General features: G+C 41.3%; 2 protein-coding genes across 10 annotated transcripts in view; one reads left to right on the top strand and one right to left on the bottom strand.

Moving 5' to 3' along the window:
* The window catches only part of cacna1db (calcium channel, voltage-dependent, L type, alpha 1D subunit, b), a 151,477-nt gene that overhangs the window by 4,879 nt on the left and 121,032 nt on the right, over window positions 1-25,566 (bottom strand). For 7 of the 9 annotated variants that reach the window (XM_053624709.1, XM_053624708.1, XM_053624714.1 and 4 more), the window contains 15 exons: window positions 24,477-24,635; window positions 24,213-24,323; window positions 23,865-23,942; window positions 20,788-20,823; window positions 19,953-20,081; window positions 19,770-19,835; window positions 19,523-19,614; window positions 17,883-18,042; window positions 17,670-17,797; window positions 17,486-17,582; window positions 16,915-17,017; window positions 9,036-9,137; window positions 3,611-3,744; window positions 2,864-2,980; window positions 1,820-2,193 (listed from right to left, as the gene is read on the bottom strand). In XM_053624709.1, the coding sequence (XP_053480684.1) occupies window positions 1,820-2,193; window positions 2,864-2,980; window positions 3,611-3,744; window positions 9,036-9,137; window positions 16,915-17,017; window positions 17,486-17,582; window positions 17,670-17,797; window positions 17,883-18,042; window positions 19,523-19,614; window positions 19,770-19,835; window positions 19,953-20,081; window positions 20,788-20,823; window positions 23,865-23,942; window positions 24,213-24,323; window positions 24,477-24,635 (1,886 nt within the window). Of the gene's footprint in view, window positions 1-1,819; window positions 2,194-2,863; window positions 2,981-3,610; window positions 3,745-9,035; window positions 9,138-16,914; window positions 17,018-17,485; window positions 17,583-17,669; window positions 17,798-17,882; window positions 18,043-19,522; window positions 19,615-19,769; window positions 19,836-19,952; window positions 20,082-20,787; window positions 20,824-23,858; window positions 23,943-24,212; window positions 24,324-24,476; window positions 24,636-25,566 lie in introns of all 9 variants that reach the window. The other 2 variants (XM_053624711.1, XM_053624712.1) reach the window with 2 other exon arrangements.
* chdh (choline dehydrogenase) overlaps window positions 1-25,566 on the top strand; it is a 77,044-nt gene that overhangs the window by 33,197 nt on the left and 18,281 nt on the right. The gene's annotated exons all lie outside the window — the stretch shown is intronic.

Here is a 25,566-nt window from a genome sequence, read left to right as displayed (position 1 = left end):
TGGAGAAGAAATGGCATTGCACATCACCCTTCAAACACTATACCAACAGTGAAGTTTGGGGGTGGAAACATCATGGTGTGGGGCTGTTTTTCATCGCATGGTACTGGCAGACTTCATATAATTATAATTATAATATAAGAATTTAGCCCTTTACTGGAAGATTCTTGAGAAGAATCTGCTGCCATCCACCAGGATGATGAAGAGGAGACATGGGTGAACCTTCCAGCAGGACAATGATCCAAAGCATACAGCAAAGGAAACTCTCAATTGGTTTCAGAGAAAAAAAATCAAGGTGTTAGAATGGCCCAGTCAATTACCTGACTGGAATCCAACTGAACAAGATTTAAAGACAATATGTTTAGAATAATGGGTCAAAATCACACCTGAATACTGCAGCCAATTAATTTCTTCATACAGGAAGCGTCTAGAAGCTGTCATTACAAACAAAGGCTTCTCCACTAAGTATTAAATAAATTTCAGTTATCTTGTTTAATACTTTTTTCCTGTGTCATTCCTCTTTATTACACATAATTTAATTTAAGGACTTTAATGTTGTGATTTCTTTATATTTGTAGATTTCTTGAGTTAATACCAAAGTCTGGTGAAAATTTCATGTGAAAAGCCTCATTGGAAATATATTTACTGATTTTTTTTTGACGTGTTCAATACTTATTTCCCCCACTGTAAATATAAAGGGTACAAAAAACCCCTTTGTCATCTGTGACTATGGAAAAACCAAAAAAAAAAAATTCTAAACAAAAGACTGATGGTTGTTGACCTGCACAAATCAGGTAAAGGATTTAAAAATACATACATTTTTTAAAATAAAAGAATTCCAATAAGCGCAATTAGGGCCACAACAAATGTCTGAAATCTGGAATTGGACCCATAAGCACACTGTCCCCTGATACAATGTGGAGCATGGTGAAGCAGAAAAAAACAGCCTAAATATACATGTTTAATTGAATGATTTTTGTGATTAAGTTTCTAAATCAACTGTCAAATGTCACTTTCATTATAATAAGCAGTTTGGAAGCTTTGCAAGAAAGAAGCCCTTCCTGATAGTATGTCTCAAAATGCTCTGCTGTGGTCAGATTAGAGAAAAATCAAACTTTTTGGTCACCATCAGCATGCTTGGTTACAAAAGGGGACTGCGTATAATGAAAAGAAGCATTGTGTATGTGGAAGGGAAAGCAAGTTCAAAAATTCTAAATTGTTGACTTGCCTTTTCAAATAGAGAAGCACAGCATACTACATATGGACTCTGCGGGTAAGGTAACTGGATTATAAACTGAGATAAGGCTTTATTATTTACCTATGAAAAGGTTGTCTTATCTACTGTAAATGGGGTGAGTGCTCTTTGCACTTTCATACTGCATATATGAAAACATGTCCCGAAACATGTTTAAGCTGCACTCAGTTCTGCTGTACCTTACTAATATCAGGAACAAGCATTTGGACACTTGTAACCTATTGGAAAGGTTATTGGTGCTCTCCTGACTATGTACATATGGTATATTGCATATACAGTATATGGGCTGTCCTGTCATTTTCGTTAAGGCATTGCTGTTAAAAGCAAAACAGCATCCACATATGAACATGGACAGGATCAGGTCAGTACTTCAGTCAGGTTGAGGAGATCAGCACATACTGTAGTGCTCTGTAATAGTGGTGTTATGCATCAGTGATACATTCTCCTTAACCATTAACTGGTAGGATACACATATTTGGAAACCATTTAACTGTACAATACATCTACAATCCAATATGCATTACATTTCATGTCAAGCAAAACTCAACCCAGAAAAAGTGCTCTCACCTCTTAAAATGAGACTTTCGCTGTGATTCTGCATCACTCCTGAGGTTGAGGTAGGAACCCAGGGAAGACACCCGGCTTCTGGTGAGCCGATCTGTGTGAGGGCGGTACTGCCCTCCATTGGTTAGGACAGGCATGCATGGCACATTGGCATTGTTGAGGTTGGAGTTCGAGGACTTGGGGGACTTGAAGTACAAGTTGGGGTTTGAATACGGACGATTTTGGGCATAAAGGGGCTGTGGAGGAGGCTCAACTTGCACATAGAAGGGAAGGGGTGGGACGTGGAGGGGTCGCTGGGTCACATTGGTGGAGGTGGATGAGCCTCTGTGATCCCCATTGACATGATTGACATGATTTCCAAAGAGGCCACCATTTCTCTGGGAGGAGACGGGGAAAGAGAGAAAAATTTATGCATTGATACATACTTCAAACTCTGTGTGAAGATATACTATGATGTTGATAAAAATAGTCATACAATATTAGACTTTTAAAGACTTTTCTATATTGTTTAATGAACTACTGAAGAGTAAATACAAACCTCGCACCAATATGTTTATATGTAGGTGAATTCTGAAAGGTGCTATACTGGTTTTAATAAGTATTAACACTTCTTAGAGCATTTGTATAACTACACTTTAACCAGTTTCAGGGATCTGCACCCTACTCATACTCATTAGTTTAATGAGTCAACTGTAATATTCTTAATTATATTGTCCTTGAACCATTTGTATCCCCTAAAACATCAGATAAAATGACATATCTTCAATTCAAACTTTTTAATCTATTATAAAAACTATTATGGAATGTGATTGAATATTTAAAACTTATGGAAAGCACAACCTCCTGGATTGTTAAGCTCACTACATATAAGGTGACATACTTTATATTTAGTATCCAGCATGTTAGAAATGAATGGAGTAATTGTCTCCGTTGCCTTCCCTCACAATTCAGTGAAAACACACTGTATAAAACATTCAGCGTAATCAGAACCACAGAACCTGCAACACTATTATTAGAAACATTGATGACTGAAAAACTCATTTTTACCCGGTATATGTCTTCTTCTTCATCGGGGTTAAAGTCTACCAGGTCTTCATCTTGCAGGTCACATGATATGGCTCTGCGAATCTCAGGGCCTATGTCATGCAGTGTCCGCAGACCAGCCTACCATGAGAAAGGCATATGAAATCACACACAAAATAACAGCGCAAAAGTCTTTTGGCTCAGTCAGTTTTTTAAAGCCAAAGCCAAATGTTCCCATGTCAGAACTGTGACATATTCCTACCATTATAGGGACATCTGAGGCTCATAAAGAGATGAAAACATGGCCATACACATATACAGTAAATACTCATTTTGAGCTTTATGTTTTTTGTTCATAGTGTAAATTTTTTGCACACTGTGTTTTCACTTCAGATATCAATGCATCCATCAAAGACATAAATCTGGCTATAGGTTATTATGCAAATACAATGTCAAACACAAAGAAATTTAAAAAGCCCTATCCATGAGAACAAAATTGTCCATGTCCATGAGAACAAAAAAGTCCAAGAGAACAAAATTGTCCATGCTGTCAAGGAGGGAGGGTGGCATACTCTCTCTCCCCTATCAATCTCCTATCAATCACAGCGACACTAGCCAGTAATGGATGTCTTTGGGTAGCTGTCGCGTGATATGAGAGCCCTAACTGCAGGGTGACTAAATTAGTGAGAAAAAAAATTCCAACAGTCTTGGTGAGTCATTACTAAACATACTGAAATGTCAACATTTGTAGCTTGAAAGGTATTATCTCACCTGTAGCACAATGGTGGTGTTATGACTGGTAGGGTGCCGTCCTACAAGACCTAGCTCTTTGCGTTTCTTGAATTTCCTAAAGTAGTCCTGTATCAGGAAAGTGGCATAGAACTTCCCCACTGTTACCTCGTCATCTGAGTGAACAGACAAACAAATGCTTTCTTCATCAACATCACAATGAGTGACTGTAAAGTTTCTAGAAGCGTGTAACATCTAGTAAGCTGAGGATGTCGTGTAACCGGAGATATAGAACACCTTATATCACTGTCAAAAATGCACAGGCATTTAATCCAAATAAGTCCTCAGGTACTTTTGTCTCAAAGGTTCAGTTGTGTAATCTAATGAAATACAGTAACACTAATATGGTCAGAAGTCATAATGAAATGGAATCATTGTATATTCCAGTAATTTTCTTAAAATAGGTTACATAGATATTATTGCTATTGATGTAGTGCTTGGAGTCTGCATATACAAAAGAATAAATCTATGTAATTCTACTATAAACTTTAATTCTCTCTTACCTCTAAAATGTCACTGGCTTATTGGATTTTTAATATATATATATATATATATATATATATATATATATATATATATATAATTTTTTTTTTTTAAACGTGGTTCAGAGAAAAAAAAACAAATTTGATTCAGCCCTGTAGCACATATATTTGAAGTCAAAAGTTTACATATATCTAGTCTAAAGATATTCAATTTCAGTTTTGCACAACTGCACACATTTCATGTTACTATATATTTTTATTAGCAAGTCAGTTAGTGCATCTACTTTGTTCACATCACACTTTGTTTTAAAACAATCAATTATAGACAATGTATTTCAGCTTTAATTCATGATATAAGAATTCCAGTGGGTCAAAATTTTATATACACCAATTTGACTGTCTCTTTAAACAGTCTGGAAAATTCCAGAAATTGATGTAATGATATTTAGAAGCTTCTGATTGGCCAATGGCATATTTAGTTAATAAGGAGTGTGTATTTAAGGGCCAGTGTCATTTAGCCGTTGATACCATTGGAAAATCCAAGTAACTCAGCCAAGATTGCAGAAAAAAAACTATGGACCTACACAAGACTTGAGTTTTGCTTGTATTTCCTCGTTTGTGAGTCGCTTTGGATAAAAGCGTCTGCTAAATGAATAAATGTAAATGTAAGACTGATTCCTACTTAAGATAAATTTCCAAAAGCCAGACCAAAGTTTACAGTTGATCACCAGACTTTTGGAGAACTGTTCTTTGGCCAGATGAAACTGAAATGTTTGGCCATAATGATCAGCACACTGTGTGTGTTTGCGTGTGTGTGTGTGTGTGTGTGTGTGTGTGTGTAATTGGGTGGGGGGTGGGGGGTGGGTTTGAACTGAAAAAGCATGTCAGGCCCTCAAACCTGACTGAGATACACCAGTTCTGTCAGGAGAAATGGGCATTTCAGCAAATTATTGAAAAGCCACCAAATACTAACAAAATGTAAACTTTTGACCCACTGATAATCTGATACAGTAAATAAAAGCTGAAATAAATCTGTCTCTTGACTATTATTTTGAAAAACAAAATTATGGAAACAAAGTAGATATCCTAATTGACTTAACGCATGTAATGTACAGTAACATGAAACGTGTAGAGTCGGAATGTATTTGGCCTAAGTGTATGAAAACTTTTGGCTTAAACTGTACAGCCTAAAATATCAGATAATTACTTGTAGAGCAACAACATAAAGCGAGCTAAAGTAGGTCAAGAGATAACAGTCACCATGTGGCCTAACATTTAGCACAGCAACAGCGTGGGAGTTGCTGTCATGTCAGCTGTGTACAAATACTTCACATTTAAAAAAAAACCTTCTTTTTTTGGAAATATTTTTTAACGGGAAATGTTTACATATAAAGAGACTTGACTGTATTTTTTGTTAGGATTGATTTTATTATATATTATATAGTGGAAGATCAAATAATTGCTAACGGAAAATGTTAGGATTATGATAGTTATTTCTCCATAGTCTATTAATCAGTCCAACCCCCCCCCCCCCCCCCCCAATAGAACACAACAATGATGACAGGACACACATGAGAATTTCTGAGAAATTCATTCAAGCAAGCAGTTAGAGGAAAGCAGACTGTGCATGTTCTTGGTATGGTGGTGGTGGTGGTTGTGGTGGTGCCAGTGTAGAATGGGTTGGAGACAGAGGAAATAACCTCTTATCAATTTTGCTTCAGCAAGCCAGAGCCTCTTATTTTTCTACGAACACGGCAGACATAAGTGTCTGACTCACACAAATGATGTGTGGGAGAGTTAAGCAAAAGGTAACAGAACTTGCAAACACTAATCATGCAAGCATTAATATTAGACTATAGGTCGGACAACCATGAATCCCTTTTAAGAACAAGATAAAGAACTATTTTCTGAAACAAGACACTTTTTGAAAACAGGACCAGACCAGATACAAAATGATGCAAAGCCACAAAGTACGGTTCTCTGCTTCACTCAGCTATCTTTAAGTATGCAAGTGTGAAATACACCCTTTTTAGGTTGATTTGACAGACGCCTTTATTCAGAGGGACTTACAATGATCTCATTGGGGGCACAGCAGTGGCAGCTTGGCGGTGCTGGGATTTGAACTTTTGAAGTTGATTAGTTTCCAAAAACAGGATGAATATCACAGCAATTCATTAATGCTAACATTATTATTTATTTTTTTTATTAAAGAAAGACATGTAATACTTTTTAACCATTTATAGTTACTGTTACAGATAATGAAACAACTGTGAAACAAGTTCTAACCTTCTCGGGCAAAACCTTTTTCACACAGCCTTGCACCACTGTCTCCAATCGAAACGTATTCTGCATGTTTAGCCTCCTTTTTTCCCCCCTCCACCTTGTTGTACTTTAAAATATCTCTGATCAATCAAGCCTCAGCACTGGGTCAATTCTAACCCTAGAATTCCAGCTCTCTAAAGAGTGTTACTTCTATTTCAATAAAATAATTCTGTGGATATAAAATAGTTAGGTAGTACAGATGCGTGTTTGTTTCTGCTGTACAATTTAACTATGTTGTCCAGTTCATGTGGGTTATAGGTACTCCTTCATAAAAGAGTAGAATTAAAATAGTCCCTGACAGATTTCATAATTCAGAAGACAAGTGAGAAATGAAAAAAGAGACAAAGAGAGAAATTATGTTTTTGTGTATCTGTGTGAATGCATGTCTGTCTGAGTGTTGCGTGACAGTGTAGTGTGAGAGACAGCTGCTCAGCTACTTAGCTACTTAGAATCTGTGGAACGATAAGTTTGGGTGTCAGCATGACACGCAAAGAGGTGTCATGACCGAAGAGTACAGACCGAAGAGTACAGTTCAGATGACACAGATCTAAAATTGGCCGTATACTCCTATTTTTTGTGGACCAGGAAATAACGGCTGTAAAAACATCCCTCCCTCAGGGAATGGGGTACATGTTCTATGGCCCCTTTGTCCAAGAGGGATCTCACTTCCTGCGCTAACGTCGGGCTTTGGTCTCTGGTCTGTGCTGACTACTGTGGTGAGCACACCTCTGAACCAGGTGGTCGAGCTATAAACTGGACCCGGTAACCCTTTTCTACGGTAGACAGAACCCATGGAGACACATTTGGCAGTAGTTTCCACGCTGCCAGATGGTCTTTTAATGACGTTAACTATTCCACATTCTATTGGAGGGAAAGCATTAGATTTTCGTTGCCCTGTGTTCTCTGCTCGCTGACCAGAGAACACTGAAAACTTGGGACCGCCTTGGCTAGGGGAGGCCCTACAGTAGCACTGGGGGCTAACTGCCCTAACAACCTCATGTCCCCTGATACGTCCCTCCATGGCCCCTCAGGACCGCTCTTCTTTGCCTGCTTGGCCTTTATGACCATTCTCAGATCAGGCCTAGTAGCAGGCCGCGACTGTGGCCACCCGGTTCCCCTGGCTGTCTGCGGGGGTTGGCAGGCTGCCATTCTGCGTCTCCCTCGCACTAGTGCTGGCCCGGGCTCCACTCGTGGATGCCTGGGTGAACTCGAGACAACAGGGAAGGAACTGGCTGAATGCCGCCATATGTCGAGCTCACTCAGCAGGTCTGCTTGGTAGGCCTGCAACACTGCCATTGTCTGCAGTGACCCACAAGCAAGACTACTACCGCATAGGCCTTGCCCACCAATGCCATGGTGGCCTTACACAGTGGCTTGGATGGCAAAGCCAGCCCCCCTAATTACCTGCCGTCGATGGAGAGAGGTAGCTCGCAAGCGCCTTCTCCACCTTCAGCAGAGCTAAATAGCCATGTCGTTCATTCCCCACAATGGCCGAATAATCCAACATCGTGGGGTTATAAATACGGCTTATGCATTGTTTTCCCCCAGAAGCCTGATATTTTGTCATGCACTTCTGGAAGAAAGGGGAGTTTCTGCAGTGTGAGGGATTTACTTTCACTCAAAAAAAAAGGCTCATCCAGCCTTAGTAATCACTTCAAGCAGCAATTTATATGCTGCTCTCAGTTTTTAGCACATCCTTCCATTATTTTTGTGTGCATAGCGGAAGGTGGAGTCATGACACGAGCTCCAAAGTCCAGCGGAGAGCTGAACCTGGAAGACAGAGCAAGAGATAGAGCAGCGCTCGTCTCCGGCTCCTCTTCCAGATCCATAAGAGTTCCCCCGAACCTGAGACGGCTGGCTGCCTCGGCAGCGGCCAGCCCAGATCCGCGAGGCTCTGAAACACAACTCGCTTCGGCTTCCGAGAAGAGCGCGAGTCATGAGCCGAGCTGCTTAATGTAGGCATTACCATGCGCAGCCTCTCGCGGCTGCCATCGCATGCTACATTCCTAGACACTTCACCCAGAAAATGTGCACTATTCCCTGTGATGAAATGGGAGCAAGCCGTAACATGCTTCCTGAATTCTCTCACTCATATTTTTCTCTCTCGCTCATTCCTTTTTTTCTTCTCTTTTTTTTTAAAGGGATAGAAAGTTCTGAGATTTTGAGAAAAGATAGCAAGGAAATGAAGCATCTTTTTGTTTCTTTACACAAACAACCAACATGCTGTCTTTCGCTGAAGATAATAAAGGCTGATGGCGCAGTTCACAGGTGCCATATTTATATCACGCGCCACGCTTAACTGCCACGTCACCTGATCATGGCAGGCCTATAAATAGGCATGATTTTACACAAGCTTCAGATGCTGGTCGCGCGTGAGAGGCACTCCCATAGTGTTATGCTAAATGCAAGGTCGAAGTTCCCTTTTGAAAGGGAACAGCATCTTCAACACAAAAACAAATTATGTTTTGCTCTCACTCTCACTCTATTCACATGAAAATGTATCTCTAATAACAAAGAGAACTTGTGTCAATGGGTTAAAACAGAAGGAGTTAAATAAATGATAAGCATGCATGCATGTGTGTTTGTGATCAAATGTGTCTAACCTCCTGCAGGTGGTACCACTTGATCCAGGAGTTTTGAACTAGTTCTCTTCCAGATCTTCTTAATGACAGCCCTCAGTTCCTCATTGGCCTGTTCCAAATTTCCTGATACACACACACACACACACACACACACCCCACAAATGCTTGATTTAGAGTTGCATGATAGAATTAAAATACCATATTTTGATTATTCATGACTAGAGATGCACCGATGTATCAGCCAATAATTGGTATCGGCCAATAAAGGCAATTTTTCACGCTATCGGTTTAATATAGTTTAAAAACCTCCGATGATCAGGGCCGAATATATCCTGTAAATCAAAAGAGGGCGGGAAAACACATGGAATTCATGCTGTGTGTCACAGCTCAGTCAGATCAGAACTCTAATCCCCAAGATGCAACACTCACTTCTCATGCACGCATGCGCTCACCATCCCCGGAGTTCTGATCAGACACACCTGGCACCAATCACACACACACTCTCACCGCTAGTACTTAGGGAAGTCATTCACCCAGAATCTATGCGAAGTATAAGCTCAGTCAACTCGTTTCTCTGCGATACCAAGCCGTTCTAGTTAGTTTGTCTTCGTGTGATCCTCGACCCTTGTTTCCGGTTTTGACTACGCTCTCTGCCTGACCCCGTTTGTGCTGTTCGCCCGGTCACTTGACCTTTGCCTGTCTTACGACTACGTTTCTTGTACTTCCCGATACCAAGCTCTACACCTGCCGCCCGTTCCTGCTTCCGTGCCGATTCGAGGTTCGTGACAGAATACTTCGCCCTCCAATGGAAGCAGCGGGAGATCCCCGTTGGCCGCAAGCCATCGAGGGACATGGCCGGATGATTAGTGACCATGATCACCGTCTCACAAACCTGACTGAGCAGGTAGCTCGGCTAAACCAAGCCGCGCAGCTTTCTATGGCACCGACCACACGCTTACCTCCCACTCCAGCGCCAGAGAAGTACGACGGAGATCTGGCATGCTGCCGAGGTTTTTTACTCCAGTGCTCCCTGTTTTTTTCCCACGTACCCAGACATGACGGAGAATCGGAAAATAATCCACTTCATGGAACTCTTAACTGGGAGAGCTCTCCTCTGGGCCACCGCGGAATGGGAACAGGAAGGGAATGTCATCAGCACGTATGATCAGCTGACATCACGTTTCCACACTGTATTCAATCATTCTCCAGACAACCGGGAGACTGGGGAGGAATTATTATCCTTGACGCAGGGATCACGTTGTGTGGCGGATTACGCTCTGGAATTTTGTACTGTGACCGCTAGGAGCGGATGGAATCAACCCGCTCTAAAGACTATGTTTCGCCGGGGATTAAGTGCCGATATCGTAACGGAGCTGGCGTGCCGCGATGATCAGCTGACTCTCGATTCACTCATCAACGTAGCTATACGCCTGGATCGTTTACTACGGAGCCGCCGCTCCATACGCAGCGAGGCGGAAGCACCAGCATCTGAGAGCCCTAGTGAACCCATGCAGCTGGGACAGACTTGGGTGAGCATGCAGGAGAGAGAATGACGGCTCCGAGAACATTGTTGTTTCTACTGCGGCAAGAAGGGCCACTTCGTGCAACAATGCCCTCTCAAACAGTGCTCTACCCGAGGGGAAACCAAAACTGCCAAACAACCTCAGCCAGGGGTGAGTTTAGAACCCATTGCCCAGTACTCAGTTCAGTCTGCGTTCGTATTACCAGTTATATTAGAATACTCAAGCGTTTCCTGTGTTTTGGAGGCGCTGATCAATTCTGGAGCAGCGGGGAACTTCATCGACCAAGAGACCGTACTCCAATATAACATCCCCGTTCGTCCTCTCAGCACCCCCCGCCGTGTCCAAGCCATAGATGGAGCCCCCATTGGAGATGGTTTAATCACCCACTGCACCGAACCCATTAACCTCCGCACCAGCGCCCATCATCAGGAGAAAATTACGTTCCATGTCATTGTGACGGCATGGCATCCAGTGGTTCTCGGTCTTCCTTGGCTCGAACATCACAACCCACAAATTTCATGGAATCAAAGGGAGATCACTCGCTGGTCAGCTCACTGCATCAATCACTGTCTCCAAGTCCCTGTGATCTCCTTAGCATCCACATCCATTGAGAGCCCTGACAAGGCGGACAACTTTCTGATCCCCAGTGTTTACCACGACCTCATTGAAGTATTCAGTAAGAAGAAGGCTAGTGGATTACCTCCTCATCGAGATTACGACTGCGCAATCGATTTGCTTCCAGGCACTACACCACCACGAGGGAGAGTCTATCCATTAACGGTAACTGAACAAAAAGCCATGGAGGAGTACATTCAGGAAGCGTTGCACCAAGGTTATATACGACCATCTACTTCTCCAGCATCCGCGGGGTTTTTCTTCGTAGAGAAGAAGGGAGGAGGTTTACGACCATGTATCAACTACCGAGGACTAAACCGGTGTTGCGTCAAGTACCGTTACCCACTACCTCTAGTACCTTCTGCTCTGGAACAATTGCGCACTGCCACCATCTTCACGAAGCTGGACTTACGCAGTGCATACAACTTGGTGCGGATTCGAGAAGGAGATGAATGGAAGACTGGGTTCAGCACAACTTCAGGTCACTATGAGTATCAGGTCATGCCGTATGGGCTTTCTAACGCTCCCTCGGTCTTCCAATGTCTAATCAACGACGTGTTACGTGACATGCTGGGACGCCATGTGATCGCCTACATAGACAACATTCTAATATATTCTGACTCCCGGGAGGAACATGTTCACCACGTACGCCAAGTTCTACAACGACTGCTCCGTCATCAGTTATATGTCAAAGCTGAGAAATGCGAATTTCATAAAACCACCACTGCGTTTCTGGGATATGTCATCAGCCCCGAGGGGATCTCCATGGACCAAGAAAAGGTCCAGGCAGTAGTAAACTGGCCCCCACCCACGACGATCAAGGAACTACAGAGGTTTCTGGGGTTCGCGAACTTCTACCGAAGGTTTATTAGAAATTTCAGTGCCATCGCCAACCCCCTCACGTCCCTGCTAAAGGGGAAACCCAAACGTCTATCATGGAATCCAACCGCCCAAACCGCCTTCAACAAGCTCAAGAAAGCCTTCACTACTGCACCCATCATCAAACATCCGGACCCATCCAGACCGTTTATAGTGGAGGTGGACGCGTCAGAAACCAGGGTAGGAGCCATTTTATCCCAGCGATTCGGAGAGAAGCCAAAGCTCCATCCGGTCTTCTCGCGAAAGCTTTCCCCCGCTGAGAGAAACTACGATGTGGGAAATCGTGAACTCTTGGCAATTAAGTTAGCGCTGGAGGAGTGGAGACACTGGTTAGAGGGGGCTACACATCCCTTTGTCATCTTCACAGACCATAAGAACCTGGAGTACCTTTGCACTGCAAAGCGACTCACACCCCGCCAGGCCCGATGGGCCCTGTTCTTCACCAGGTTTCACGTCACGTTATCCTAGAGACCAGGGTCCAAGAACATAAAAGCTGATGCCCTGTCTCGTCTCGACCACACAGAACGTGTCAACGAGCATGAAGAGTATATCATCCATCCCTCATGTATTATCAATGCGCTAGAGTAGGATCTGGACCAGGAGCTAAAGCAGATTCCCCAGTCACAAGTGCCCGTAAAGTGTCCCCCGAACAAACTATTTGTACCCGAAGAGTACCGCCAAGAACTCATCATCTGGGCACACACGGTACTCGGTACAGGGCATCCAGGGGCACAGCGCACACACCATCTCCTAAAAGAGAAATACTGGTGGTCCAATACGGAGGGAGATATACACAAGGTGGTGACATCCTGTTCATCGTGCGCACAGAATAAGGTACCTCGGACCCTCCCAGCTGGGAGGCTCAAGCCCTTACCCATACCCGAACGCCCATGGTCACACATATCCGTAGACTTCGTAACAGATTTGCCAAAATCCCAAGGAAATACCACAGTTCTAGTCACAGTGGACCGGTTTTCCAAGTCCGTACGTTTTATTCCATTACCTGCTCTCCCCACCGCCTTCGTGACAGCCGAACTTCTATTCCAGCATGTTTTTAGATATTTCGGCATTCCAGAGGAGATTGTCAGTGACAGGGGCCCGCAGTTTACTTCCAGAGTGTGGTCCAGCTTCATGACTAAGATGGGAGTAACAGTGAATCTCACCTCCGGATATCACCCACAAGCCAATGGACAAGTTGAACGAATCAATCAGGAACTAGGGCGATTCCTCCGTACTTTCTGTGCCAATAACCCAGAGGATTGGAGCAAGTTTTTGCCATGGGCCGAGTACGCCCAGAACTCACTACGTCATTCGGCTACCAATCTTACTCCTTTCCAGTGTGTACTAGGTTACCAACCCCCACTGTTCCCGTGGAACGCGACCCCCACTGCAGCTCCTGCCATTGACCAATGGTTTGAACGTAGCGAGCCTGTCTGGGCTGACACCCACCGACGCCTGAAAGAGACCACACACACATACAAGCGCAAAGCAGATCACCACCGCAAAGAACAACCTAATTACCAACCAGGTGATAGGGTGTGGTTGTCCACAAGGGACTTAAGACAAGCTCATAGCTGTAAAAAACTAACGCCAAGATACACTGGACCATTCAAGGTCCTCAAGCGAGTCAATGAAGTCACTTACCGTCTGGAACTGCCACGACACAGCCGCATCTCCCCCTCATTCCACGTATCACGTCTCAAACCTGTTATCAACAGTCCATTAGCCACCGAAGTACCATCTGAAACTCCTCCGACCCCTCTGGAAATTGATGGACAACCGGCTTGACTTTTTTGTCAAGAACATCCTCAAATCTAGACACAGGAGAGGCAAGCTGGAGTATTTGGTCAAGTGGGAGGGTTATGGACCTGAGGAACAATGCTGGGTTCCCAAGCAGGATATACTGGATCCACAGCTTACTAAAGACGCAACTTATCCTGATCTCCCTGGTCCACGACCCCGGGGGAGGCCAAGAAAGAACTCGGCTCCCGGAGTGAGCCCTTTGGGGGGGGTTCTGTCACAGCTCAGTCAGATCAGAACTCTAATTCCCAAGATGCAACACTCACTTCTCATGCACGCATGCGCTCACCATCCCCGGAGTTCTAATCAGACACACCTGGCACCAATCACACACACACACACTCTCACCGCTAGTACTTAGGGAAGTCATTCACCCAGAATCTATGCGAAGTATACGCTCAGTCAACTCGTTTCTCTCCGATACCAAGCCGTTCTAGTTAGTTTGTCTTCGTGTGATCCTCGACACTTGTTTCCGGTTTTGACTATGCTCTCTGCCTGACCCCGTTTGTGCTGTTCGCCCGATCGCTTGACCTTTGCCTGTCTTACGACTACGTTTCTTGTACTTCCCGATACCACGCTCTACACCTGCCGCCCACTCCTGCTTCCGTGCCGATTCGAGGTTCGTGACACTGTGTGTTAAGAAGATGTTTCTTGTGTGGAATTACTTGGAAATGGGTGACAAAGACGACAAAACTGCAGTTTGTAAGCTCTTCACTGCTAAAATTTTACACCGCATGCTGCAGTAGAGCAGAAGCAGTGCGTATTTTTTTTCGCCGTGCATGTTAATGAATGAGTACTTTTATACCGAAGGATGCAGCAGTGGGTCTAATTTTTTTTTTGCTGTGCTACTCGAGCTGAATTAAAGCGGCAGTACACTGTTCAAAGATTTAAATGAAGATGAGTTGACAAAAAGGTATATATTGCAAAGAAAAATATATTTGCAGAGTAGTATATTTCATATCCAGTTAATGTTAATATGAGTTAATATCATCAAAAATAAAGTTTTACATTAGGCCTATATATTACCAGTTTGATGTTCAATGATGAAGTAGAAATGCTTTTGTTTGTGCTGTGAAGCCTAACAGGAGGTTTTTTACAATTCAGTCAAAATTAATATGAATTAATAACATTCATAAAGTTAAGAAATCTTACTTTAATCTTCAGAATTTAGTTAATGTGTTAATGTTTCACAGTTACTGTGAAACAACTTGTTGAAATGGAGAGAATAAAGTTTTTATTTGCATTTCCTTCAGAATTGTGGAATTAATTATTATTAATTTAAAAGAAGGTATAAAAGGCAGAACCACCAAACTATCGGTATCGGCATCTGCCGATATAACTCTGAATAATCGGCTGAGGAATTTAGTATCGGTGCATCTCTATTCATGACATATATGATTTATACAACATATTGTAATTGAAGTGTGCAGTAGGTTTGTTGGCTGCGGAAAACCTATTGAACAATGAAAATCTTTTTATTCCCTACATATAACATGTACTTTACCAGACTTTAAAATGCTTTCTGTCACAGTGCCACTGAATGATATAATCTGATTGTTCAAAATCTGTTGGCTGTAATTCACATTATATTATATTATATTATATTATATTATAATATATTATATTATATTATAGTGATAACAGGAACGTGTCACACAGACTCTCCACAATATTAAATATATTATATATATATATATATATATATATATATATATATATATATATATATATATATATATATATATATGGCCAAAAGTACATACACACCTGACCATCACACTCATATTTGGTTCTTCCCAAAACTGTTGCCACAAACTTGGTAGCAAAGACTTGTACAGAATGTCTTTGTATGCTATAGAATTACAATTTCCCTTCACTGGAACTAAGAACCTAAACCGGTTCTAGCAGGACAATGCCCCTGTGCACAATGTGAGCTCCATGAGGACATGTTTTGCCAAGTCTAAGGCCTGCACAGAGCCCTGACCTCAACCCCACTGAACACCTTTGGGATGAACTGGAACCCACTAGGCCTCCTCACCCTACATCAGTGCCTGACCTCACTACTACTCTTGTGGCTAAATGAGCACAAATCCCTACAGCCATGCTCCAAAATCCAGTGGAACGCCTTCTCAGAAGAGCAAAGGAGAACGACTCCATATTAATGTGCATGGTTTTAAAACAGGATGTTCAACAAGCATACATGGGTGTGATGGTCAGGTGTGCACATACTTTTGGCCATATAGTGTATCAGCAGCACACAACATATTACATATTGTGCAGCCCTAGTCTCACGGCACATCTAGAATTCTATCTAGAAAATGGATAGAAGATCATACAGTGGCCCGTAAGGGCAAAGTATATTAACAAAACAAAAATGCATCAGAACATTTAAAAAACAACAACAAAAAACCCATGACAAAACAAAAACACAACAGCAAATTCAGAAACATTAACTCTAAACAGAAAGGGTAATTCCTTATTGAATGTCACATGCTCATTGCTGTCTGAACTCCATTGCTGTTTGCATGACTACCACTAGGAAAAAGAACTGCATGCTTTCAGTCTGTTATCTAGTTAACCTAGAGGAAACAATTTAATGTGAACTTGCTTATGCTATTATAGTGAGGAGCAGTTCTTTCATCTGAATAACCTGGCTTCCTTTAATCAGGTTTTCAGCATTCACACACTCATATTAATGCTGTCTATATTCAATAACGTATCTAAAACAATATCGTATGAATGCCCTTGATGAAAATAAGCATAAATAACTAGATCAGTTGATTCATTTAGGCTCATATTTCCTCTTGATTTAAACAACCTCCAGCAGACTGACACCTGCTGTAGCCAATCAGAAATGAGCATGTGATTTTCAATAACCTACCCTTTCCATTTGGAACGAATGCTATTATACAATATTTCCAAATGTGCTGTCATGTTTCCTGTTTGTGTTTTTAGTTTTGTTGTGTATTCTGATTTGCGCTTATGTTTTTGGTTTGTTGACGTATTGTACACTTACAGGCCACTGCAAGACGAAATTCCCTAAAACAGAAATTCTCTAAAATAGACCGCAATGCACATCTCACCTTCAGTCTTGATCTTCAGAGCCGTTCTGACCAGAGCAAAAAGGGTGGCATTAAACATGACAGTACCGTCGCTGTTTAGAGGCATGTTCATGGCAACCAGCCTCTAAAAAAACAAAGGCAATATTATTTCAGGACCATGAACAAAGGCAGAAAGGTTTTGTTCCAGAGATTATGTCATTACCAGTGTGCGTGTGTGTGTGTGTGTGTGTGTGTGTGTGTATGTGTGTGTGTTTGGTTGAGTAAGTGTTTGTGTTCTGTTTGTAAGACTGCAAATTCGTCCTTGCTGTGGAGCAAACGTTTTTGACATAGTAGCTGAATCTGTTTGCATACACGTTTAGGTGTCTGCATCTTCATAACCCCGTAATCATTCTATAAGTATATTCAAATTTAATTTTTGCTTTAATATATGTATTATGTAATTTATTAATTATCTTGCCCTTATAATTCCAGCTTGTGTGTATTTCTTTGGATTTAGGTTTCATATTTGAGTGTGTCTGCATTTACAAAAGTAAAGATTCTCATACCTAATTGATATTACTTGACATGTCTGTGTTACTTGTTTTACTCTCACCTTACATGCCACCCTATGGGGACAGAGTTTACCGAAGCCCAGTGGTGGCTGAATCCTACGCAGTAATGTCACAACATCCAAGTGTTTAATCCTCCCTCTGAGAAAGATACACACGTACTCTAAGAACAGAAAACAACACATACATACGCTCATTTATGCCAATACAGAATGCTTGGGAACTCACTTTGCCTCTGGGTCATATTCAGACCAAATCCTCTTGAATTCATCCAAGTGATGCGGTCCAAGGATTGACCAGTCGCGTGTCAGATAGTCAAAATTGTCCATGATCACAGCCACGAACAAATTGATGATCTGGAAGAGATTTGTAAGCCACTTCAGCACAATTGTAATGATGTGCATTTAAAGATATAATGTACAATATATTTTCCTCAAATACCAGAAAAGCACAGAGCATGTAGAAGCTGATGAAGTAGATGATTGCAAAACCACTGCCACATGATTTCTCCTCTCCAGGGGTGATTTCAGATTCAGAGTCACACAGTTTACCAGGCATACATGCTAGCATGATCTCCTGCCAAGCCTCTCCTGTAGCACACCTAGAGAGAGAGAGAGAGATAGAGAGAGAGAGAGAGAGAGAGAGATGGAGAGAGAGAAAGAAAGAGAGAGAGAGAGAGAGAGATGAGCATTAATGGCATGTATTTTCTTCTATACCGTATCAGGCAATTTGCAACAAAATGCACTTTACACACACAGCACTGTGCAAAAGTCTTAGACATCCCAATCGATTACTTTTCCAAGTTAAATGTTACAGAAAAATGTTTGTATGTCAGTAAAGAAGGTAACAGATTGCATAAAAGAGCACTTTTTGGACAAAAAACATAACTTTCAGGTTTTACCTGCAAAAACTGAAACAAGTGAGATATCAAGTCAAAATCTCCAGAAGAAACGTTACTGAACTTCTTGTTGTATCGTGGTATTGGAGAGTAGCAAATTTGGAAGTTTAATTTTGGAATTAGGAGAACAACGTGCTTGCAAACAAGAGGGAGAACAAAGTGAAACTTTGAACACTGACCTGTCTTCTTCTTAGGTTAATATGGATGCATGTTTTGCAGTATTGAATCAACTTTACGCTATAGTGCAGGGGTATTCAACAAAATTTTGTTACAGTCCAGGTACATAAAATACCTTGGTTACAAAGGTCAGATAAGCAATTAACATGACTGAATGGTGACAGCAGTTCCCTTTCAAAGCTTAACCATAAAGGATAAGTTCATACACTATATGGCCCAAAGTATGTGGTCACCTGACTATTACAACAATATATGCTTGTTAAACACCCCATTCCAAAACCATGGACATTAATATGGAGTTGGTCCTCCCTATGCTGCTACGACCACTTCCACTCTTCTGGGAAGGCATTCCACTAGATTTTATAACGTGGCTATGGGTATTTGCTTATTCAGCAACAAGAGCATTAATGAGGTCAGGCACTGATGTGGTGTAAAAAGGCCTAGGGGGCACAGTCAGCATTCCAGTTCATCCCAAAAGTGTTCAGTGGGGTTGAACCCTCCAATTCTGACCTTGGCAAACCATGTCTTCCTGGAACTCGTTTTGTGCACAGGGTCATTGTCATGCTGGAACAGGTTTGGGCCTCTTAGTTCCAGTGAAAGGAAACTGTAATGCTACAGCATACAAAGACATTCTATACAGGCCAGAGAGAGTAAATAAAATAAATGTGATTGCAACAAGCCACAACAGAGGATCTGCTACAGAAGATTCATTAGTGATTCGTTGAATTATAGCAAGTTCATCAGTTCTGCTTGGTTCGATCTGCTGAAATACTTTGCTGGGTCTGCATGCAGAATGCAGACGTGAGGAACAGGGAATATTAAGAAAACTATGCATGATATTAAAAACACACACACACACATACACACACATACACACACATACACAGACACACACAGAGAGACAAGTAGCTATAACCTTAAAATTAGTTACTTTGACTGTTGACCATTATCCACCTGGAAATACAGCCAAACTCTATGTGCATGAAAATTCTGAATGGGTTTGTACCTAAACAGCAGGAGTACAGCTTGTGGAAAAGTCTGGAAGTTGTTGTTGCGATTAATATGTGTGCCATCCACCATCGCAATCTTCCCGAACACCTAAACCACAAGCAACATATCAACATCACAAATCAATATTCTGGCTTTCAGATTCTGCACTAAAGTCGTACCTACCGATCCTATCAAGTACCTCATAAACAGTCACTATCACACACTGCAGTTATCTATTATCAAAACACAAACATGTATTTAACCTGCATCCCGATTACTGCGTAGATGAAGAAGAGCATGGCTATCAGCAAAGCGACATACGGCAGAGCCTGTGGGAAACACAGAGGAGAGGTAGAAAGGAGATAATCAGCAATGCTAATTATATCCGTTCACCATCACTATTCCTGTTTGTGATGAGGTGGTGAATGAGGCATACTAAAGCACACCTGAAATGACTTGATGAAAGTCCAGAGTAGTGTCCGAATGCCCTCTCCTCTGCTCAGCAGCTTGACCAAACGCATGACTCGAAACAGACGAAAGAATGTGATGGAAATTCGTCCGCTATCCTCTGTGTTCTAAAACCAAAACAAAGTAAGTGAGAGAATGTAAATGACAACGAAAAAAAGCACCAAAAAAATTTTGTCAGCAAATGATAAAGCTGAAATGGTGATGGGAAATGTATGTCTTGAATGCACTTCTAAGTCCACTTTAGACTTACAAATCCCATCACCGAGCTCTCTCAGTAGAGGAGAATCACATAAAATATATATGTAGTGTTTTGTGAAGTACTTGTAATGCAAGTTTGTAATTCTGTTTGTAATTTTATGTCTGAAATATTACAAACAGAGATGCATGCAGAGAATATCATCCGCATCCACTATTGAATGGACTCCAAGAGGACTCCATTTCCCATGCATCAGCTACAGCTCCCCATGCCTTTGGGTCAGTGTATTTTGAAACATGCATTCAGCAGTCTGGGCCTCTCAGGTGTCTCGACGTTCTTCACTGTCATCAAAGTCCCGGAAATGAAAAGCACTTTCCAAAGACTCCCATTTTACAAAAATAAATAAATGAATAAATAAATAACTCCGATATAACAGAACACTTCACTCACCACCGAATGACACTTAAATAAAGATGAATGTAAGGTAGTAGGGGCTTATTAACTTATTAACACTCATGCTAAATGACCCTGCTAGCTTTCATCCATTCGTAGCCATTCGTAGCTTAGCTGAATGAAGTAGTCCTTTGAAAAGCAGCACCAACATCAGAGGTACTTACCCCTCGCTCCACTGCCACTACTGGAGCTTCTGTCGGCTTTAAAACCAAAGTACTAAAGTTAACAACTCCCTACATCATTCCTTTTACTGAAGAACAGCTAGTAATAAAAAAAAATTCTACACTTTAGTTTAGCCAGTTTACTATTAAATTCAACATGCGTAACAACATGCACACTAACAAAATGAAATAACACACACTACTTCCTTAACCCAACATGCCTGATATCTGATGAAGAAATTTCCCTTCAGAATATCACTGTTTTATGTATTTACATGTACAATTGAGTGCAAAGGTTTGCAACACCCGTGTTTAAAAAAAAATTAAATAAAATTTAATCGATAAATCAAAATTATTTAAATGTTAAACGCAAAATGTGTCTTCTGAAATGAGACAACAATGCAAAACACAGGGTAAAATCAACAGGAAAGTACAAAAAGTTTATTAACGAGTTAAAAAAAATGAATTAAATTAGGCTCCTGAGTGACAGGAGAAAGTATTCACCCTATCGTTGGGAGATCATGAGTTCTGTCAGCGACACTAGCCAGTCATAAGTGTCTGAAAACTCATGTATGTGGAAGAGGATGGACAGCACTTTCCTACAGGTGTGTTACGCTGCCCTGTGTTGCAGCATGAGCAGAAGATGTAAAAGATGCAACTGACTGGATTCATGTGTCTCAGAGGAAGTATGTGTTAACTTAATTTTTTTTTAAAAATCCACTATTTGTATCTTAACATCAACTATTTGACATTTTTTGTTACATGTGATAGTGATGGAACATCTCTCAAACTTAAACACAATATTGTCTTGTTGCTATTGTTCAGTCCTTACAGGATTTCACAGTTTTCTTGATTGTTGCTGGCAAAAATGCTTGATTTTGCTGTAGCTTTTTATTTATTTATTTAAATTTGAGTTTTTTGTGCTTTTTTTGTTGCAGAAAACTAATTGAATTGGCTAAATTGCAATTGTAAGAAATTGTTTTGCATGGTCTTTCACAGTGATGTTTATTGGTAAATGAGACCTTTTAGCTGTACTCATGTTCGACGCACGTGAATCGAAGAGGGCTTTGACTGAATGCTTGTTGGGATGAGGTCACATCTTGGCCCAAATCTGCGGAACATGAAAAATTGCAAGGTCCTCTGAATATTGAATAGTTCGCTTGATGTTGCGTTAAAATCCTGTAGGGACTCATTAATTACATTTATTCTTCTTCATTTTGTCCTAAAGGTTTGTCAAATTTTGCACTCAAATGTAGCTTGGGAATACATGGTTTTGAACACGTTTATCAATAAAGGTGTGCTGATTTTGAATTTTAAATAATGACTTCAGAAAACACGCACTTGCAAGTAGCAAATTTCCAGAATATATTAATTCAAAAGTACAGTGCAAAGCATGGGTACATTAATATATCAAATCTGTGAGTGTATGTGTAGGGCCTTGCAGATATCCTGGAGCTGTTTTTTTTTGGTTTGTTTGTTTTTTACAAGGTGTTTATACATATTCAAATGTGAAAACACAGAATGTAGAGTTTTGGTGAGGCTAGTGTCTGCTAGGAAAAGACTGCAAGACCCTTCACTCAGGAGGGGGATTCAGCCAAGCAAACAGGTGCACCACTACTTACATTGATCTCTGTGATTGCAATGTCAACGATGCTACCAACAACAATTAAGGCATCAAATGTGTTCCATGCATCGGTAAAATAGTGCTGCTCACACCCACCAAACGAGATGTGGGACGGGAGAAGAAAGAAAGTGTAAAGGGGGGTAGAAAGAGAGAGACAGAAAAGAAAGCCAAAGTTATGATGGTGCAGCCATTGAAATAGAGTTGAAGAGGGAGCACTGTGTTTCTACACATTAGCCTTATGAAGTTGCTAAATGCTAAGATGCAACTGTAATGTAGTACATGATGTATTTTTCATCATACACGTGATTGAAAGAAATGCATGTGCAACCCTGCACAACATTATTTAATCTCCTATATACCACGGTGTTGTTGAATTCTCAGTTCCGATTGGTCAGAAGGTGTGTAGTGCTGGCTGTAATTCAAATTAATAGGTTTATATTAATGTGATCGTTCTAGTACATTACAGTTTCTATAGTAACAGCTCATTCACAGGGACTTGGTATGGTGGACATTCTACATAAGGTTTAAAACAACATGTGATTTAATCAAGAAAAAATTATCATTGTTGACATGGTAAAGTTATCTGTAAGGACATGTTTATTTAATATTTAAGGAAGGAGTCTCTAGTCTCAATACGTTTTCTATCACAGGAAGGTTTTCAGGACTGAGGACTTTGCGCTTCCCAGTATCTCAATAAGCTGTGCTTTTTTTTTTTAACTTCAAGTGAGACAGGTTTCATGGAATGTATTTTACAGTTAAAGGAGTCCCTGGCTGCAAAACGTTTGAGACAGCAGAGATAGTGACAACAGCAGATGTTCCAGAAATCCATCAAATTGAACTAGAAATGTTTAAAAAGTGTCAATTAAATTTTGTACTCACTGCGGTATAAGGAATAAGTATAATCCATAAGTATAAGTAAGGAATAAGTATATTACATAAGTATAAAGTAAGGATTTAAGTATAATCACTGTGGTGTAAGTAAGAAATAAAACACAACGGGCATGCAAATAAGTAAATAATCAACGACGGTGTGATATGATGTGGTTCGACATGAAGTGGAGTTACTGTTACTACCCTGAAGTTGTATACATATATAGCAGTGCACTACTCAAACCTGCAGCAGCCATTATTACAACTGAACGTAAATTCTGTTCAAGACTCTCGCAAACAGAGTGCCCCCCCTCAAGCAGAGCATGGTTACCATAGATACAGTTTAGATAGTTCAGCCTCAATGATGAACAACTGACGAACATTTTGACACTCTTGTGCGGCCTGGATCTATGGTGTCCGCTCTGGAGGTTAAACTCGTTATACACAGAATTTGCAGGGGTGATATACAGTACAAGGCCTGTGCCCTACAGTGACAAGCCCAGAGTGAGAGAGGGGTAAGAGGATGAGTGGCGTTAGGGGGGTGGGGGTGGGGGTGCACGGGGGTGGGGACTGTACTCACATCTACCTGACTCAGAATGATGTGTACTACGCTGCCAATCACGACCAGGGCATCAAACACATTCCAGGCATCGCCAAAATAACCCTAGGCAAAGAGGGTTAACATCCAGCCAGAAAGGAGGGAGGAGGGAATGAGGGGCAGGAGAATAAATATGGAGGGATTAACTTAACAGATCTTGGGATAAGAGTAACAAACTAAGGGAACCTTTGGAATTTGGGAAGACAGGAAAACCCTACATTCTTCCAGTACCACAGCAAAACACCCCCTCTAATTATTAAAATCCTATTCTAGGGAAGAATTCTCTAGCGTGTAATTGTAAAAAGTCTCTCTGAAATGAAAGTTCAGGTATCATACCCTGGGTTTGAAGGCGATGAGCTTAAGAATCATTTCCACTGTGAAGACTCCTGTGAACATCATGTTGAGAATGTCCATAGCATAATTAAAGCGATGAGACTGGCCGTGATGCTGTATGGACAGTAACAATGAGGGAGTTAAAAAGAAATAAAATTATTAACATTATTTATTTTTCATTCCTACATTGCAGGACAATTAAAACCAAAATTGCATTTCGAATTTCTGCATCAAAGATTACACATTAAGGAAACATTTCCTCCTTACCTGCACAGCCAGACAGAGTGTGTTCAGGATGATGAGAACGAACATGACATATTCAAAACCAGTGGAATTTACCACATACCAGAACTTATACTGGTAGTGGTTCTTTGGAATATATCTCCGCAATGGACGAGCTTTCAAAGCGTACTCCACGCACTGACGCTGTTGAGGACAAGACAGAGGTAGAAAGACACAAAATAAGTACAGTAGAGTACCTGCACATACAGCAGCTTAAATTTGTATAACAGATCAGGAGGAGGGAAGGAAAGGGAGAGGAACTGGAATGGAAAGGAAAAAGGGGGAAAAAGGAAAAGAGGGAAGGGAAGGAAAAAGAACAAGGGAAATTGAAAAGAGGTAAGGAAGGGAAGGGAAAGGATGGAAAGGAAAGAAACAGGAAAAGAGGGAAAGAAAGGGAAAAGAGGAAAGGGAAGAAACAGGAAAAGAGAGAAGGGAAGGAAAGGAATGAGAAATGAGGAAAGGAAAGAAAGGGAAAAGAGGACAGGAATGAGAAAAGAGGAAATGAAAGAAACAGGAAAAGAGGGAAGGAAAGGATAAAGAGGGAGGGAAGGAAAGGAAATGAGATGAAAGGAACAAGAACAGAAAAAGAATGAAGGAAAGGGAAAGAGGAAAGGAATGGAAAGGAAAACGAGGGAAAGAGGGTAGGGAAGGAAAAAGAGGGAAGGGCAGCAAAACAGGAAAGGAAAGCAAAAATAGGGAAGGAAATGAAATAATAGGAAAGGAAAGGAACAGCAACAGGAGAAGAGGGAAGGAAAAGAAAAAGAATGTGGGAAAGTGAAAATAAGTAAGGAAGGGAAGGATGGAAAGGAACAGGAAAGGAAAGAAACAGGAGAAGAGGGAAGGAAAAGAGAAAGAGAAAAGGGATGAGGTAAGAGGAAAGGAAAGAAAGGGAATAGAGGGAAGGAAGGGGGAAAGAGGGAAGGAAAGGGAAAAAAGGAAAGGAATAAGAAAAGAGGAAAGGAAAGAAAGGGAAAAGAGGGAAGGAAGGGGGAAAGAGGGAAGGAAAGGGAAAAAAGGAAAGGAAAGAAAGGGAACAGGGTGAAGGGAAGGGGGAAAGAGAGAAAGGAAGGAAAGG

This window comes from Ictalurus furcatus, chromosome 5 (genome assembly GCF_023375685.1).
Source record: "Ictalurus furcatus strain D&B chromosome 5, Billie_1.0, whole genome shotgun sequence".
Taxonomy (NCBI): domain Eukaryota; kingdom Metazoa; phylum Chordata; class Actinopteri; order Siluriformes; family Ictaluridae; genus Ictalurus; species Ictalurus furcatus.
This window is presented reverse-complemented; position numbering and strand designations above follow the sequence as displayed.